Below are 20,221 nucleotides of genomic sequence, written 5' to 3' on the forward strand. Positions count from 1 at the left end.
TTATCCCATAATTTACTCACTCTCAAGTCATCTTAGGTGTATATGACATTGTTCTTTCAGACGAATACAATCAGAGTTAAATAGGCTCTCCCAAGCTGTATAATGGCAGTGAATAGCTGCTCAAAATCTGAAGCCCAAAAAATTAAAACCATCCATCATACCAACACAATATTAGGAATAATGTAAAAAAAAAAAAAAAAAAAGCAAGCCTGTAAAAATTTTTTATATTAGGAATTAGAAGTTCTTATTTTTTATTTGTATTTATTGGGATAGCCCAAATTTTATTTTATATGTATAAAACGTCATAATGTTTTATCTAAAAGTAACAAGACAGCATGCCACGAGAAGGTAAATATTTATTTTCATTGGAGATAAAACTGTAATTTAATGGGTAAACAGCAGTAATCAAATTTCCATTATGTTCCTCTAATCAGAAAGGGGTTAACTTTCATAAATTGCCATGAAAGTTAAATAAAAATAAGCACAATAGTTTACTTTCATAACTTTTTCTGTCCTGGCTGTTGCCAAACCTCCATCTTGTTTGTTTCATTATTATCAGCTATATAAGCACATATAGGCCTAAATGTTTCTTATCCCAAAAGATCAAAAGTAGATTTGTAGTGGTCTGAGAGTTATGAAGAATATATTTAAATATAATAAAAATAGCTTTGATTAAACTATAAATTCCAAAGAAACAGGAACACAGCAGAGAAGTGAAGGAAAAAGAGAGAGAACTGATACTGAGATATATTTAAGGATGAATGAAAACCAGCATTTTAAAGAGGGAAACCAGGCTTTATTTTGAAAATTTTGGGTGGATTCATTACAAAAAGGAATTATGGAATAAGATATTATGTGCATATAAACAGACCCAGAAAACGTTGGTTGCTATGATTACATAAGCACAAGAAACCGAGACGCCCATAAGAGGCAATGCTTTCACAACACATTCCTGCCCAAATCCTCAAATACTTCAGTCTGATGAGGACGAGTAACTCGGGAAACAGTGTTGGGTGTAACTAGTTAATAAGTAATTAGTTACTGTATTTTAATTACTTTTCCCTTGAAAAAGTAAAGTAAGGGATTACTCTTATTTTTTGTGTAATTTAATTACAGTTACTTCACATGTAATTGAACTAAATACTGTGTATAGACTGTAGAACAATTATATTTAATACAATAGTGGAATTAACAGCAAAATTTAAAGTCTAACTTTAAAATGCATGTTTTTATCTATCCTTCTCATATTTGTAATACTTTGGTCAGTTAATAAGAATAATTGATGCAGTTTTATATTATGTATTTGAATGAATTAAAAGAGCCGTTTCATCCTTGAACTAACTAGTCAAGGTTGGTTGATATAGGATTTAGAAAGTAATTAGTAATAAGTAATTAAATACTTTTTGGAGAGAGCAATGTTTACAGTAATCACTGCATGTAATTAGTAACTAGTAATTAATTACTTTTTTAGAGTAACTTACCTTACCCAATGTAGGCGATTTGGACTGATTTAAATTATATAGTAGCCTATAATCAAATTATAGTGTAAATTATATAAGAATATAATGTAAATGTAAGAATATATAGTCACATCTATTCATTAAAAAGTTATTTTCAGGGTTAGTACCTCCTAGTTTCAGATCATTCATGTAGTGGATTGTAATTGTCATTGCATGTCCAACACTGCCCTCGTGTGATCCTTTATGTGTCCTACATGGACTGATATTATAACAGCATAAAGAGCTATATGTAGATTTCGCCTCGGGCACAGTCAGATATAAATTATTTCCTATAAAGGTGTTGTTCCACACAATAGGTTTGGAATAGAGGTGAGTAAATCACCCCCCCCCCCCCCCCTTTTTTAATGTCTGTCTAATCTCTCAACATGATTAGTCAAGTAACACACCCACATCACCTATATAAAATAGACATAAACAACATTACATTTTCTACTGTTTATAGAAAAGTCGCATGATAGCTACATGCTAATGCTAACCTTGATAACAGCGGCCGTTTTGATTTGAAATGTTCGGCTGCGGACGTCGGTCACAAGATCAGAAAATCGGAATATTTTGGCACAATTGGCATTTATTAGAATGTAAATACATGGTCTGTTGAAAATAGTACAGTGATTTACTTCAAAATATCACCTTTTTAAAAGAATGCTATGTTATATTTGCAATATTGTGATTGAAATAGCTTATAATTTGAGGAGATTTCTTATAGGCTATACCCATATATTTCCCATCATTCTCTGTGTCTGTTGGAGTGTCGAACTAATAGATTTCAAAGCATGTGTGAGGCTGTGAGTAGTCCTTACACAGTTCTTTTGTCGATTAAAGCTGTTTTAACTTAAATATTGCATTGATTTTAAGCTCAACCTTCATGTTGCATATTCCGCCAGTTGGTTTTGTTTTGATTGATAAACTCGAGCATTGAGGAGGTCTGTTGAGTAATGAAAGAAAGCTTGTGTTACTCTTTCCTGGTGTTTCATGCTGGCACAGGAACAAACATTCTCCTGCTTTTTAAATGAGACCTGTGTCATATTTTCTGTCTGTTTTCAAATGTGTTTTGAGAGTTTAAATCTAGAGACTGGACTAGTTGTCACAAAGACTATATCTCAGTAACTATGAAGTTTGAGTCCAGTCAAAGTCCATTTATGTCACACTTCATATGCAATTTCGGTCTTGTTGACTTAAAATGGCCGCCGCGTGCGTGTGTCAGTTAAGTCCACGAGACAGTAGGGTGTCCCATTTGTCATTTTAGGTTTCAGAAGTGTTCTCAACATAAGCCCTCGATGTGCACTTTGCACTGAAGCGAGCTCCGCAGTCAAAGCGGTGTTACGTCACGAAAGTGTGGAAGACTGCAAGTGTTTAGGGTGCCATTTGGGACAGGGCCTAAGACAAGTCATTTCAGTCGGCGGCTTTGAAACACCTCTATTCCAGTCATGCATCTACAGCTCCTCTCTCTTTGAATGGGTTAACATTAAAGCTGTTCACAGAGCGTACGATTACATTTCATGTTTGAAATCACCAATTTACACAAAATGTTTTCTCTGTGTAGCAGCTTTCACTTTGTAAAAAAAACAAAAAAAAACAAGACTTTAGCATACTTTAAAAAAGAGCGATGTAACAGAATAATATACTTAATGTGATTGCATGTTAATTAGCCTACTTATTCTGATGTCAGTGAAATGGTTAAATTGTAGTGCCGAATGTACCGACAAACATTTGTGGTAAACTATAATATATGTAACTCCGGTCACACTTTAGATTACGGTCGACTTTTGCCTCAATAAACTCCTAATTACTGCTTCTTAATAGTTAGTATAGGTAGTTGTTAAGTTTAGGTGTTGGGTAAGATTAAGGGATGTAGAATATGGTAAAGCAGAATAAGGCATTAATATGTGCTTTATAAGGGATAATAAACTGACAAGCAGCTAGTTAATAGTGAGAATTATGAGAATATACACTATGGGTTTCCATGGCCGAGAAGCTCATGCAAAGTGTGGGATGCAGTGGGGTAAAGCGCGCCGCCACTGGACTCTAGAGCAGTGGAGACGTGTTCTCTGGAGTGACCAATCACGCTTCTCTGTCTGACAATCCCATGGACGAGTCTGGGTTTGGCGATTACCAGGAGAACGGGACTCGCCTGACTGCAGTGTGCCAAGTGTAAAGTTTGGTGGAGGGGGGATTATGGGTGGGGTTGTTTTTCAGGGGTTGGGTTTGGCCCCTTAGTTCCAGTGAAAGGAACTCTTAATGCTTCACCAAGACATTTTGGACAATTTCATGCTCCCAACTTTGTGGGAACAGCTTGGGGACGGCCCCTTCCTGTCCCAGCATGACTGCGTCGGTCCATAAAGACATGATGAGCGAGTTTGGTGTGGAGGAACTGGACTGGCCTGCACAGAGTCCTGACCTCAACCCGATAGAACAGCTTTGGGATGAATTAGAGCTGAGACTGAGAGCCAGGCCTTCTTGTCCAACATCAGTGCCTGACCTCACAAATGCGCTTCTAGAAGAATCCCCATCGACACACTCCTAAACCTTGTGGAAAGCCTTGCCAGAAGAGCTGAAGCTGTTAGAGCTGCAAAGGGTGGGCCGACTCCATATTAAACCCTACAGATTAAGAATGGGATGGCATTAAAGTTCATGTGCATGTAAAGGCAGGCGTAACAAAACTTTTGGCAATATAGCGTATTTGTAACTTCGGTTCCACTTTAGTTAAGGGTCCAATTCTCACTATTAACTGTGACTCCTAATAACTGCTTATTAATAGTTAGTAAGGTAGTTAAGTGTAGGATTAAGGGATGTAGAATATGATCATTCAGAATACGGCATTAATATGTGCTTTATAAGTGCTAATAAACAGCCAATAATCCTATGCATGATAATAAGCAACTGGTTCATAGTGAGAATTTATCCCTAAAATAAAGTTATCAAGTGGCATAAAGTTGCTCAACAGCGCCCTCTCTTTACATCTGCATGCATGTCTTTCTGCTTAAAACCTATGAAATTATTAAAACCATGGGCGTCACTAGGCCAAAAACTTCTGTCCAGCCACCCTAAAAAATGTGTGATTAACCTTTATAACATATGAAACTGGCGGGAGGCTTCAGCTTCGGCCCGTCTTTTAATCAATTGCGTGTTCTTCAATCCGCAGAGCGCACGTCAGAAGCAGAGGTGTGTGTGTTGATCTGAGCTCTCATTGGTCTGTCACCGCTCGTCAATCTCAACATATTTGAGAAAACCAATCAAATCAGAGTAGGCGGGCTTTATGTTCACAGAAGCTGCTGAGGCTGAGCATGAGTTTCAGTAGCACAACTCGACGTCAAGTGAGAGAAATGAAGCTAAACTAAACATTTCATATTTGACAGCTGCTTCTTTAAGTCAGAAATGTTAAACAAATGACAAAAATATTCAGCCAAATGAATAAACTTTGGTCTAATTTCGCCATTTTGAATTGAAATAGGCCTATGTAATGTCATTTATGATATAATTAACAAACAAGAAATATTAACAAAGCCATTTTCTTCAGATTAGGCATAAGATTAATAATGAATGTGTGCATATTGTGAATTAATTTAATACATTTAGTTACCTAGCTTTCCTGGTAGCCTTCAGTAAATCAACATGTCTAAAAAAATAATTAAAAAACATATCAGTTAAACATATGTTTACTATGGAAGCCCGTTTCCGCCACTAAATAAAAAAATTAAAAGAGTAATTGCGAAACTTTTTATATCAGAATTCAGACTTTTTTCTCTCACAATTGCGTGATATAAAGTCAGAATTCTGAGATAAAAAGTCGAAATTGCGAGTTATAAAGTCAGAATTATGAGACAAAAAGTCGCAATTGCGAGTTATAAAGTCAGAATTCTGAGATATAAACTCGCAATTGCGTGATATAAAGTCAGAATTCTGAGATATAAACTCGCAATTGCGTGACATAAAGTCAGAATTCTGAGATATAAACTCGCAATTGCGAGTTATAAAGTCAGAATTATGAGATAAAAAGTCGCAATTGCGAGTTATAAAGTCAGAATTCTGAGATAAAAAGACGCAATTGCGAGTTATAAAGTCAGAATTATGAGATAAAAAGTCGAAATTGCGAGTTATAAAGTCAGAATTATGAGATAAAAAGACGCAATTGCGAGTTATAAAGTCAGAATTATGAGATAAAAAGTCGAAATTGCGAGTTATAAAGTCAGAATTATGAGATAAAAAGTTGCAATTGCGAGTTATAAAGTCATTGATCTGCCGCGACCCGACACATGATGAGTTGTGAACACATTAATGAGTGTTTTAGCTGTAGTTTTACCTGCTAATGATGGAATGATTGTCTTATTATGGAAATATGATCCCAGAACAGCGCCACCCTCAGGTGACTGTATGTAGCGACACAGATCATAGCCTACTGGACGTGTCATTACTGAACACACTCGTTCTCTAAGGACATCGTGAATTACAGCACATTCTGAGGGTGGTGGAGTTCTGGGGATCACATTCCCATAATAACACATCAGAATATGTTAAATGAACGTTGCCACCTCACATCCGTTCTGTTGTTTCTGCGCCAAAGCTTGCGCTTAAAATCCCCTCAAGAGCGCGTTTGCTCAGAGATATTAATGCCGTTCAGATAATAAGACAATCATTCCATCATTAGCAGCTAAAACTACAGCTAAAATACTCATTAATGTGTTCACAACTCATCATGTGTCGGGTCGCGGCAGATCAATGACTTTATAACTCGCAATTGCGAGTTTATATCTCAGAATTCTGACTTTATATCACGCAATTGCGAGTTTATATCTCAGAATTCTGACTTTATAACTCGCAATTGCAACTTTTTATCTCAGAATTCTGACTTTATAACTCGCATGGGCTGCTCTCACTGATGCCATCAGGCAGACGGTACCGCAGCATCAGATCACGCACCAGCCGACTCCAGAACAGCTTCTTCCCACAAACAATCAGACTCCTTAACTCTTGACCCATCAGGATCATAACACACACTGGACAGAATATCACTCAGCACAACCCACTGTAGATAAACACACATTATATACACATTTATTTATCATACAGCATCTATTGCACTTTGGATTTCAATTTTTCAATCTGTGAATAATATTTTATACTGTACATTGTATATTATTATTACTATTATAGCGTAATGTATATTGTTTAGTGTATGTTTAGTGTATATTGTTTAAAGTATATGTATATTGTAAGTATGTGTATATTGTTTAAAGCTGTGAGAACTACACTCACATTGTGTAAATTATTTATTGTTTATTGTAGAGTTTACTGTGCTGTGAGTAATTGTGGGCGCATCAGTGTAATCTGATGCTGCTTTAAATGTTGTACATGTCATGTCATGACTACCATGTTGCTCGGAACTGCACCTAAGAATTTCACCTACTGTTGCACTTGTGCATATGTAGAGTGACAAATAAAGTGATTTGATTTGATTTGATTTGATTTGCAATTGTGACTTTTTATCTCAGAATTCTGACTATATCACGCAATTGCGACTTTTTATCTCAGAATTCTGACTTTATATCACGCAATTGCGAGTTTATATCTCAGAATTCTGACTTTATATCACGCAATTGCGAGTTTATATCTCAGAATTCTGACTTTATAACTCGCAATTGTGAGAAAAAAAGTCAGAATTCTGAGATAAAAAAAGTCGCAATTTCTCTTTTTATTTTCTTATTTAGTGGCGGAAACGGGCTTCCATAGTTTACTGTCTTCACTGACGAAAATGGAAAAACGTTATCAGTCATATCTGCCCACTGACATGGTTTTCAAGCTGTTGTTATCTAATTTTTTTGGTGTTCAGAACATCTTAAAATGCACATGTAGATCATAGAAATCAAAATGTTCTCGGGGGAGCAAGCCCCCAAACCTCACATTTGGGATCTCAGTGATTATAAACTTGCCTACATTGTATGATTAAGGGATGTACAATATGGTCATGCAGAATAAGGCATTAATATTTGCTTTATAAGTAATAAAAAACAGCCAATATCCTAATATGCATACTAATAAGCTACTAGTGAGAATTGGACCCTAAACTAAAGTGTTACCATTTTTTTTTCATACCCCTAAAATTGAAAATCCTAGAATCGCCCCTGATTAAAACCTAAAAATATATATTAACAAAAATGAAAGAAAGAAATATAAATTATAAAGAGAAAATGAGTTTCAGAAACGTTTATTGGAGCTGAATCTTTGGAATGTCAGTCGATCTGATTGTGATGCAGATGCTCAAATACAAAAACATTGAAATCCATTTTAAGGCCTTGCTGTTTTTATTCATTTTTTTCCTTCCTACAACAGCAAATTACAGAGGCAGTATTGAAAATAAAAGTTTTTCTTTGCTTCCGCATCTTCTGGTAAAAAAAGAGGAAAAAAAAGAACAGAAAATCAGCACAAAATTGAAACGACAGTACAAAAACGAAAAAGAGAACGGGGGTCAGGTAAATGGGAACTTTACTATAGGAAATCTGTATACCTTTTTCAATAATGAAAACATCTCGATAATTGACCATTTCAGAACTGTATTACATATTCTGAAACTATATTTAAAAAAATGAACACTGTCTTTTTTCATCATTTCCGTCGTCTTTTGTACAAATGAATGCTATAAACACATAAACTTCATCAAATATATTGATCAGTGCAACATTGTTTCTTTTTAGTTTAGTTAATGCTACAGTATGCTTTCTCACAGAATCCCGACTGAAGCCAGTCACCATTAACACACACGTAGCACGTGGATTCATGTCATCGGAAACTAAAAAAAAGAGAAGTGTTTGCCACAGTATACAACACGTTACATGAACATACCAAGAAACCTGTAGAAAACATTAGTATTGTCAGCAGTGAAGCCCTGTTATTGGTTAAACTAGATGTGTGTGTGTGTGTGTGTGTGTCATTGCTAAAGTCAGATCCATCCACCGGTCCAGAACGGAAGCGAAAATGAGCGACGAACCAATGAGATGTCACGTGACAATGGGTTGTTGTGATTGGACCCTGCGGTTTGAGGCAACAGTCCTTTGGTACAGACACAAGGCCAATGACTATGACATCATCACGCATCACCAGGACGTGACGTCAGAGAACTTTAATAGCACCACTCTTAAAAATGAGAGTTTGAGTCGGGCAATATTTGGGGCGGCTCACTTCAAATCAAAGCGTTTTTTTCTTCTTTGTGTTTTTTTTTGGTAAGCTGGGGATGTGATGATGTAATGTGCGCTGGATCTGTTCTGAACGACGGCTGCATCTTTTGGGAGCGTAGCAAAAAAACCAAACAGGACGGAAAAAAGCACACGTTTCACTTTCACAAAACAGTCAGACGATTGTATTTACAACATACAACCCAGGAAAAAAGGGATACTGCAGCTTTCTTTTTTTGTCCTTTTACTCGTTTCATTGAAAAGGGCATTAAAATATATTAAAACCTATGTACAATATGCAGGATTTCAACATTAAAGCGCTATGAATTCACCGGGTTTGTTTTGCAGATTCGACCGACCGCCTTTTTCGAGAACTAAGGGGTTAAAAACAACAACAGAGGAGGCCAAAAAAGATGTACCAAAGGCACTGACTGAACCACACCCAGAATGCAACAGGGCTGGATGATACTCCACACCCTACCATGGGGTAATTACCTTCCCTTGGTCGTATATATGGTTCACTTGGGGTTTTATTTTTTTTTACACATCTCCTTAAAGCGCAAAACAACCTTTTAAAATAAAAAATAAATGATTCTAGAAAAAAAAAAAAAGATAAATACTTTATAACATTATTATATATTGGTCTCAACACCAGCATCCGATTGTAAAAACGATCAACTGAACATAATAGAAAACAATAATTAAAATAATAATTTCAATCATCTGTACATATTTTGTTTTTTGTATTCAATGTTTTGTACACAGTGTCCCCTACTGGTAGGTTCCGTTCACTGCAGCTCCTGAGAAAAGCATGGCTCAGTCCCTCGTCCTCCCATTGGTTCACTGAACCACAGAGCCTTGTCCTCCTCCAACCGGATGGCATCGGCAGTCCGTTTTAGCCCCGCCCTCCCTGAGGAGAGGTTCCCTCTCATTGGTTGGCGCCTCACGCTTCCGAGTACGAGTTCTGTGAGCTGAGCTTGTCCTTCTTTAACTTGACGCCGTCCACTAGCTCAAAGTTATAGTTTTCCAGGGCGGATAAGTTCCTGTCGGACATTGCGCTGTGGGAGCAGGCGCAGTACAGCACCACGCCACAGATGGCGCCGAGGAAGACTCCCAGCGCGCTCATGGCGATGATGGTGATGAGGATGGGGTCCAGCGTCTTCAGCATATTCCCGGCTCCGCTGATCTCATGGTTCTCCACGATCTCAGGGAAGCCTGTGATGTCCACAACTACAAAAGAGCAGATACGCGATGATGAAAACAAGCGCAAAAGCGCAACATAAAACAGTCAGGAAATCTATAAAGTCCAATATTGTCATCCAAGTCAGAGGTTCTCTACTGCTCGATGGCTTAAAATGATTTCAAATAAGACCACACAAACTTTAAAAAGCCTGTGATGTTCACAACTACAAAAGAGCAGATACGCGATGATGAAAACAAGCCTGCAAACCTGCTAAAGAACTATTGATTTAACCTATAAAAACACTTTTGCTGGTTTAAATGAATGTATATAGGTTCATTATGAACCCTCATCCCTCCCTTGCACTTTGAAACAAATCCTTCCCTCGACCTGAGGCCCTAAAATTATACTTAATTTAATTTTGATAATATTTATTCTATTTTTCGATGCAGTTTTTAGGAGATTTTTTTATTTTATTTACCTTTAAGTGACTACATTTTATTAATAAATAAATAATACTTTAAGCACATTCTTTCCATTTAAATTCACAATAATTCACAATTTCATGCATAACCCTTTTAATTCAGCTCAAAATATCTCACATTGGGTGTCTTTGCTGACCTCTTGTGGAAAAATAATAATAATATAAGATGATATTTCATGACTCTAGATGGCCTTATAGCTCTATATGGAGCGGATGAGCTGGTCCTAAAGTCAGTTTTTCAGTATGCATTCATATACACATCGTTTTTTGGTATAATTTGGCATTTTTAGTTTTTTTTAGGTTTTTGTATGTGTACTGATTCATTCCTATGGGGGTCAAATTGACCCGTGAGGGAAGGATTTGTTACTTTTTTTAATTTCAACCACATAAACCTCCTCAAATCCAGTCAAATTTTCTTGTGTATTCGTGTTTCAAGTATGACAAAAGTCCTAGGGTCTCAGATGAACACATTAAAAAAATTAGTTTCGGGTCAAAATTACTAAAATTATACTTAATTTAATTTGGTTAAAGTGTATTCTATTTTAATGCAATTTTGTTTGGAGATATTTTGTTATTTTTTATTTACCTTTAAATTACTAGATTTTTATCAATAAATAATAATTTAAGCACATTCTTCACATTCTTTCCATTTAAATTTAAAATAACTCAATATTTATTTTAATTCAGCTCAAAATATCTCACATTGGGTGTCTTTGCTGACCCCCCTTAAAGATAAAAATATATGACTCTTGCCACTAGATGGCCTATTTATGAGCAAATGAGCTGTTCCGCTGGGTTTCTCTTCAGTATGGATTCAGATACACATCATTTTTGGTCTAATTTAGCATTTTTAGTTAGAATTTTGAGCATTTTTGAGCTTTTCTATATGTACTGAAGCATTCAATTCATTCCTATGGGGGTCAAACTGACCCGTGAGGGAAGAATTTGTTACTTTTTAAAATTCCAACCACATCAATCTCCTCAAATCCAGTCAATTTTTTCTTGTGTATTCTTGTTTCAAGTATGAGAAAAGTCCTAGGGACCACTCAGATGAACACATTTAAAAAATGAGTTTCGGGTCAAAATGACCCGAGGGAAGGATGAGTATAGTTTGGTTCAGTGATGTTCAATAACACTTTTGACTTGAACAAACCAGTTAATTTAAATGAATGCAATGTGATATATATGTCCTCCAAACATACTGTAACATAAGCCATCTTCAGTCACTAATCTCAAGAGTGACCCAACATTTATTCAGCGTTTGTGCGCCTCAGATTTGAGAAAGCCACTTACTGATTTCATTGAAGTTGTCCTCGGGTAGAATCGGCTCTGCTGGGACATCTGGGTCTGCAAAGGGCGACATAAAACAGTCAGGAAATCTATAAAGTCCAATATTGTCATCCAAGTCAGAGGTTCTCTACTGCTCGATGGCTTAAAATGATTTCAAATAAGACCACACAAACTTTAAAAATCTTGTTTTTAGCTTTTGACTCCAGCTGGATAACAGCCGAAATGTTCCTGTTGTGACTGTAAATCTGCTTTGAAACATTCTATACTGTGTAAAGCGCTATAGAAATAAAGGTGACTTGACTTTAAAAAGCTAAAAATATCAAGGTGTAAGCATAAATCATATTTTAATACGTTCCCTCAACAACTTCCCAGGGTGTTCATTGTCATGAGGGAATTTGAAGGGAGATTTCTAGACCCAGAAAAGGTAATAAAATCTTAAAAAGCCATGGATTTTTTTTATTTTTATAAATAGTTATGATATTTTCCTAGTTATGTCAAGATCTAAATTATTTAATCAGGTAGAAATGGCTATATATGAGTAAATATTATAAAAATAAAAAAAACGAATCACAATTTACTAGAAAAATAATTTAAATGCATTTGTAATAAAGCGTAAATCCTGAAAAACATTCAATTATTGAAATGTAATTATGGATTTAATTACTGTGTGAAAATAATTAACAACATGTACTTACTACAGGGTTAGGGTTAGTTGCATGTAATTATGCATAATATATAATTATTACTACAGTAACTACATGTGTAACACTGTAAAATAAAATGTTACCAAGTATTTAAAAATGTTTGACAATAGGAGTCAAATCTTGATTTGTCTCATCTTTGGGTTACACTTTATTTAAAGGTGTCTTTTAACATTTAAGTACTTAGTAATATTAAATAGCTACATGTACTTGCTATAGGGTTAGGGTTAGTTGCATATTCTGTAATTATGCATAATTTATAGTTATTACAGTTGCACATTTTACAGTACATGCACTTTCAATGTACCACGGAAATACTGAGTAATGTAAGTTAGCAACACGGGTTAAGGTTAGGTTTAGGGTTAGTACCCAGTTAGTGTCATTACTACTATAAGTGCATAGTCTGTACATGTAACAGGACTGTAAAATAAAGTGCTGCATGTAAGAAGGACACTGTAAAATAAAGTGTTATCCAGTTTTGCGCTGTAATGGCTTGTCGACTCACCCTTGCAGTCGGCCATGTTCAGATTGTCTAAGATTTTGATGTCGTCCACGGCAATGTCTCCCCAACTTTTCCTCTCCACTACGCTTTCAATTACCACCTGAAATAAATTCAAACACAAATATGTTTAAAATGCAATCAGCGTACAGGTTTGGAACAACATGAGGGTGATTTTCATTGAGCTCCTAACCAGCCAATCATCTTTTGTATTCACTAAAGACACTTTTTTGCTGACCAGTCACTGTGGCTAGTGGTTTTCCAAAGTTACTATCCACTCAGCATTTTAACTAGCCACCATTTTGACATTGATACCTTGATGAAAGCATGCCATATAGATATTTTAATATTATCTCATAATTTGGTAGCAGGTTTATTAGGCTGCTGTCACTTTAAGAGCTGACGCACGGATCCATTACACTGTTACACATGCGTTTCCTTTCTCAACTGTTTACGTTCACTTAAAACAGAACTGACTGTGTTTATGTGAATACTCTCCGGCATTTTGACATTATTGTGTGTGTATTTGACTGTTTAAGCGCAATAAGCAGCGAAAAAGAACTAAATTTAGTGCTGAGAAGCGGCTTTATGTGCGCACTTTGGGTGTTTGAGCACAACATCTACGGGAATGAGTAAAAGTATGCACAATATGACACCGAAATTCCGGAGCAAATGAAGCGAGTGAGTGAGTGGAGGCGGGTTTGTGTGTCACTCGCGTTCAGAGAGATAGAGACGCTGGTATTGTGTCTATTCTGTGGAAAATGAGTATTGGAAGCGTTTCAGATATTTCAGTATCGATATGTATTGAAAAATCTATTTATTTGACAACACTACATTACTCTTGGTTTATTATTTCAGATAAATATTTTAAAAGACTACAATTGAAAACTGTATATATTATATATAAAAATAAACCTGCCAAAGTGTCTAGTAGGAGTGACTGAGTTACAAATCCAGCCGCATTTGGCAGGTTTATTGACAAAATCATCTGCCATATGTAATAGGTGAAGTTTAAGAAAAAAACTTTTACCAACCACTCAGCAATTTAACTGGCCACACTGACATTGATACCATGGGGAAAAACTGCCATATACATATTTTTTATATAATCTCATAATTTAAGACTTTAAGACCTGACACACAGATCCATTACACTGTTACACAAGCGATTTCTTTCTTTTACGTTCACTTACAACAGAATGTGCCATGGTTAATACTAGCCAAGACCGGCATTTTGACATTATTGTGTGTGTATTTGACGGTTTAAGCGCAATAAGCAACGAAAAAGAACTCAATTTAGTTCTGAGAGGCAGCTTTATAGGCGCACTTTGGGTGTTTAAATAAAATCTTAAAAAGCCATGACATTTTTTTTTAATAAATAGATCTTTTTTATAGTTATGTCAAGATTTTTTTTTTGAGTACATATTATAATAATAAAAAAACTAATCACAATTGACTAGAAAAATCTAAAATCTAACAAATTAATTTGTAAACCCTGAAAAACTTTCAATTATTGAAACTTATGAAATTATTGAATTTAATAATTATGTAATAATTACATTTAAATATTCAGTTACACTCTTTTAAGGTGTCCATGTTAGAGTGTAATTGTGCATTTAATGACTGTGTAATAATAATTAACAACATGTACTTACTATAGGGTTAGGGTTAGTTGCATGTACTGTAATTATGCATAATTTATGAGCACACAATCTGTGGGAATGAGTCAAATTGTACGCAATACGACAGAAATTCAAGCCCTGTAACACCAACATTATTCACCCGGAGCAAATGAAACGAGTGAGTGAGTGGAGGCGGGTTTGTGTGTCACTCGCTTTCAGAGAGATAGAGACGCTGGTATAGACCCTTTTCACATTTCCGGGTTTCTCAGAGCAGAAGTCGTCATAGTTGAGTTAAATATTATAGCTGTGAAGGAGAGAATGCATTAAATATTTTTTTTGTGTGCCCATTTGCTCAAATAGCAAAAGAAAAACGCCACAGTTGTGATTTCACAACTTTCAAAAAGAGGGAAAAAATAGAGGTAGTGAAACGGCAGTGAAAAGAGAGAAATATGCTCATTTTTACCATCACTCCCATAGACACTATTACTAAACACCCTCACAGCAGCGGTAACTTTTTATTGTAATTTGATGCAAAAGTAATAAAATACAAAGTATTAGTGTTATAAATGTACAGATGTTTTTTTTAAATGAAAAAACTAAAAACGTTGCAGGATTTACGATATTGATGACCGTTAAAACGCATCATCACAGTCTGTGAAAAGGGTCTATTGTGTGTCTATTCTGCGGAAAATGAGTATTGGAAGCGTTTCACATACTTCAATATCAATATATGTATCGAAAAATCTGTAACACTTTAGAATAACGGTCATTAGTTAACATCAGAGGTGGACAGTAACGAAGTACATTTACTTGAGTTCTGTACTTAAGTACACTTTTTGAGTATCTGTACTTTACTGAAGTATTATTTTTTAGGGAAACTTTTACTTTAACTTCACTACATTTGAAAGACAAATATCGTACTTTTTACTCCACTGCATTTCTATCAAGGTCCTCAAAGTCAAAAGTCGTTTCTGTAGCAGCTTTGCAAGTCAGTGGAGGATTTTTTTTCTTCTTTAAGCAAAATGTAAATGTCTGGGAGAAAGAGAAGCATAGACATATGGAAGAATCTGAAGTCTGTTTTTTTGTGCCTCTGAGATGCCAGAGCACGAGAACTGAATAGAGCTTTCTTTTGGGGGGTTTTCGCACTTAAACAGACCAATACACACAAAATGTCAATTTTCATTTTGGAAAGTATTCACATAAACAAAGTTGATTATGTCTTAAGTGAACGTAACAGTTGGGGGAATATCGGATGTGTATCAGTGTGTAGGATTTGTGCATTCTGCCTTAAAGTGACAGCAGCTTTGTAAAAAGCTTTGTAACTTTTAAGTATTTAAATTAGCTCAAGGTGGTCGTATGGAGCATCACTGACTGGCTTAAACCACCATGGCATAGCGTGCATTTATACAACAATGCAACAATAATAAAATAATGCATTGACATAAAAAAGGAAATTTACTTTTGATACTTAAGTACTTTTAAAAGCAAGTACTTCTATACTTTTACTTAAGTAAAAATAGTTTTTAACAACTTTCACTTGTAACGGAGTAATATTTGACCAGTAGTACTTTTACTTTCACTCGAGTAAAGGAGTTATGTACTTTGTCCACCTCTGGTTAACATTAGTTAACTACATTAGTTAACATGAACTAATAATGAACTGCACTTATAAAGCGTTTATTAATCTTTGTTAATATTAACTTCAACATTTACTAATGCATTATTAAAATCTTGTTAACATTAGTTAATGCACTGTGAACTAACATGAACAAACCATGAACAGCTGGATTTATATTAACTAACGTAAACAAAGATGAACAAATACAGTAACAAATGTACTGCTCATGGTTAGTTCATGTTAGTTAATACATTGACTAATGTTAACTAATGACCATTATTCTAAAGTGTTACCGAAAAATCTAGATTTTTTACAACTCTACATGGCACTGTTTATTATTCCAGTAGCCTTTTTAAAAGACTACAATTGAAAAAGAGTGGCTAGTAGGAGTGTCTGCGTGTGAACTACACACACATCTGATGGGTTGGCGGGTGTTAATGTCAAGCCCTGATGGCATATATATCCTGTAATACCTGGTAGGGTTTGCTGGAGTGGGGTATGAGCACGCGGCCCTCCCTCCAGCGGTTTCCCTGATGGCCGCTGACGGTCCAGAGCAGGACATCCGCCGAGCCCTGGCTGCTCTCCCTGCGCTGCTTGATGTGCAGCGTGCCGATGTGGGAGCCGAACATGTGGTACCAGAAGGACAGGCACAGGTCCGAGTCCTGCCCCGACACCGACGGACTCACTAGCCGAGCCACTTCTGTCTCCTGGGCTCCGGTCGCCAGTGTGTAGATGAAGTTCCCCGATCCGCCTGCGCCAGAAGGAAACACAGGGCGTGAGGTTTGGAGGATTCCCGCTCTCCGGGCCCTTAGGCCTGTGGGTGGATTTGGTCTCTCACCTGTGTGGTCCATGTTGGGGCCGGTGTTTAGGGTCGGGGTGCCGCTGGACTGGATCTGCCACCTGAAACCACTGTCCTCGGACATCCAGCCGCAGAATGACGGATCGCTGGCCCAGCCGAAGTCACACGCAAACCACAGGAACGCTAGATGGAACACACACACACGATTATTAACATGTGCACTTTTTTATATTTTTGTGGAAACCATCATATGGGACCCACAAATAGACTTTTGTCCACTGTAGTGGACATTATATTTGAGTGATTTTCTCTGACATCATACATGTCACATTTCACAGTCTGGATGTCCTGTGAAGAGCAGATTTTGGGCTTTGCTTTGTTTCACCAGGACAACAACTTCTTCTTGGTCTTTAAAAACGGCTGACATTAATATTTAGCACTCTTATGGAAATATGATAATATTTTTTAATTATAATTTAAGTCAGATTAATTTTCAAATTGTTTGTAAAAAATCAACATCTCAGGAAAATGTTATGGGGTTTCTAATCAAAATTATGACTTTCTGTTACAAAACAGGGCATTGATTTCATAAATGTCCACTGTAGTGGACGCCATGAGTGAAGTCATGTTTATCAGGCATTCTGGAGACACTACAAGTGAACAGGGAAAGAAATTACATATCAATATTCCTATGAAATATTAGATATTATTTTGAAAATGTTGCCAATTATTACTCCCATTATTACACTTATTTTTTCATTATATGTTGCACCAAGAACACATTAATATGCAAATTAGATGCAGTGTATATATACATTGCATTGAATGGGAAAATCCAAGTATGGTCATTTTACCCACATAAAGTAAAATGGTATATCAATGTGTTCCGTTATATCTTTCATAGTTCAGAATCATCTTCAAACAAAGTTTGTTTAAAAAAATCCTGAAACCTAAAAATTGATTGTTGAATTAAAAATAAATCCTTTTGTTTTTGCCTATACATGTAATTTCATGTCATTTAATTTTTTTAACAACTGAGTCCTGGTGTCCACTACAGAGGATATAGCATAACATATGAATAAAATATAATTTTTCAAAAATGTTTTTTTTCTTCATTTGTTTCTTATGCTCTAAACAATGTAATGACATGAAAAAATACTAAATTCAAAACACTTTTTTTTCTCTGAGGCCCAGGAGGATATTTTATTTTTCAGGATTCTTTGATGAATAGAGCGTTTATTTGAATCTTTTACCCCTCTGGTCCTCTTCACACTCGTCTCCTTCGTGGTCAAAAGTGACCGAAGCCTTAAAATGTCACTTTTTTATTTCTTTCAGGAAAACCAATGTAATATATTTTTGTTCAATAATATTTTTTGATTATTATTTCGAATTTTGAAGGGATTCTACGGTATTATGCAATAATTTAACAATTTTAATGAGCAATTTTTTCCAGTAGAATTAATATTTAAATTATTATTATTTTTTTCAAAAATGCAACATTTCACATTACAATAGAGTGCAGGCCTTTAAAATCCATTTTTTGTAGTGGGAATAGCGCCTTCTGTAGCCATTAAAAAAATAAAAACGTCGTGTAACAATCTGTAGGCTATAAGCTTTTATTTTTCAATAAATGCAGTCTTGCATGTTAATTTCTGTCTCTCTCTCTCTCTCTGTGTGTGTGTGTGTGTGTGTGTGTGTGTGTGTGTGCATTTGAGCGAGAGACTCACTTTTGTATTTTTTTTTTCATTTATTGATTTTATTTAGCATATTCTCAAAATTTGCTGTTCATTTCTATGTGTGTGTATGTGTGTGTGTGTGTGTGTGTGTGTGGGAGTGTGTGTGTCTAATTTGCACTCTTGACATTTTAGAGTGTCACCCCTTCATTGCTGTGCACTTTTTTTTCTGAACAGTGGCTGATTTGTAGTTTGTACCACCAAAAGTTTCGTATTTTTGCGTATTTCCCATTCATTTCCTATGTCGGTCATTTTTGACCGTGAAGGAGACAAGTGTGACTATTTTTTTATGACCCTTTAACATATCCGAATCATCTCCTTGATTTTTTGTGTGTGTTCACATCGCTAATGCAACAAAAGTCACCAAGTGTCATCCCATTCCCATAAGGCCAAAAAAAATGAAACATTTCAAAACGTAAAAGTTTGGGGTTATTTTTGACCGAAGAGGACCAGAGGGTTAATGCATCCTCACCGAATACTAGTATTAATGTGTATATTATAATAAGATGATAAATTGTGGTTGATTTGACTCCACAGATCATGTTTTATATCTGTTGTCCACTTGATGGCAATAGAGTGTTATTTTACATTATTCAAGCATGAGCGTTTTCCAAATCCATTCCAACTTCTTTTATGCCAAATCCACATTTATACAGCAGATATAGCTCGATCTTACAGACCGTACAAAACAATAAGCTTTGAAATCGAGACTGACGTGACAAAACGAGGGAGGAATTTAACGATGTTAGATTGAGTGAGAGATTCTGAGCCAGAGAGAGAGAGAGAGAGATGGACAGAAGAGCAGAAGCAGGTCTGGGATGTGAGCTGTGCCGGTGTCTGCACATCCTCAGCGCTGCTCCTCTAGACAGTTTAATAAAGCCCAGCCTCCGCTTAATAATGCCAGGCTTCTGGGAGAGTTTCGGAGGGTGTTTGCTCACTCAATGCACAGGAAAGAATTTCCCATTAAAAGCCGCAGCTCAGGCACGCAGCCACTGCCGCTGCAGAAAATGCCAGTTTCCAATTAAAAGTTATTTCTTCTGTTTTCATCTTGAAATGGATCGAGGCTGTCGCAGTGGAGGACAGTGCAGGAATACGCTTCACCGCAGGCCAGAACATTCTACCAGCTCTGAATGCTTGTCATAGCAAATAAACCACATCCAATAATAGAAAGAACACACATCTACTCAATGTTAAGCAACCAAGACCACACACACACACACACACACACACACACACACACACACACACACACACACACACACACACACACACACACACACACACACACACACACACACACACACACACACACACACACACACACACACACACACACACACACACACACACACACACACTCACTCTCACACACGCACAAACACTCGCACACACACACACACACACACACACACACACACACACACACACACACACACACACACACACACACACACACACACACACACACACACACACACACACTCACTCTCACACACGCACAAACACTCGCACACACACACACACACACACACACACACACACACACACACACACACACACACACACACACACACACACACACTCACTCTCACACACGCACAAACACTCG

General features: G+C 36.3%; 1 protein-coding gene across 3 annotated transcripts in view; it reads right to left on the bottom strand.

Moving 5' to 3' along the window:
• Positions 1 to 7,707: 7,707 nt before the first annotated feature.
• The window catches only part of nrp1a (neuropilin 1a), a 113,173-nt gene continuing 100,659 nt past the window's right edge, over positions 7,708 to 20,221 (bottom strand). For all 3 annotated transcript variants that reach the window (XM_079805948.1, XM_079805946.1, XM_079805947.1), the window contains 5 exons: positions 16,919 to 17,062; positions 16,554 to 16,831; positions 12,847 to 12,943; positions 11,644 to 11,697; positions 7,708 to 9,916 (listed from right to left, as the gene is read on the bottom strand). In XM_079805948.1, coding sequence (XP_079662074.1) covers positions 9,630 to 9,916; positions 11,644 to 11,697; positions 12,847 to 12,943; positions 16,554 to 16,831; positions 16,919 to 17,062 — 860 coding nt within the window. In that variant the 3' untranslated portion in view covers positions 7,708 to 9,629. The remainder of the gene's footprint in view (positions 9,917 to 11,643; positions 11,698 to 12,846; positions 12,944 to 16,553; positions 16,832 to 16,918; positions 17,063 to 20,221) is intronic.

The sequence above is a fragment of the Gobio gobio genome (genome assembly GCF_949357685.1).
Source record: "Gobio gobio genome assembly, chromosome: 23".
NCBI classification, from domain to species: domain Eukaryota; kingdom Metazoa; phylum Chordata; class Actinopteri; order Cypriniformes; family Gobionidae; genus Gobio; species Gobio gobio.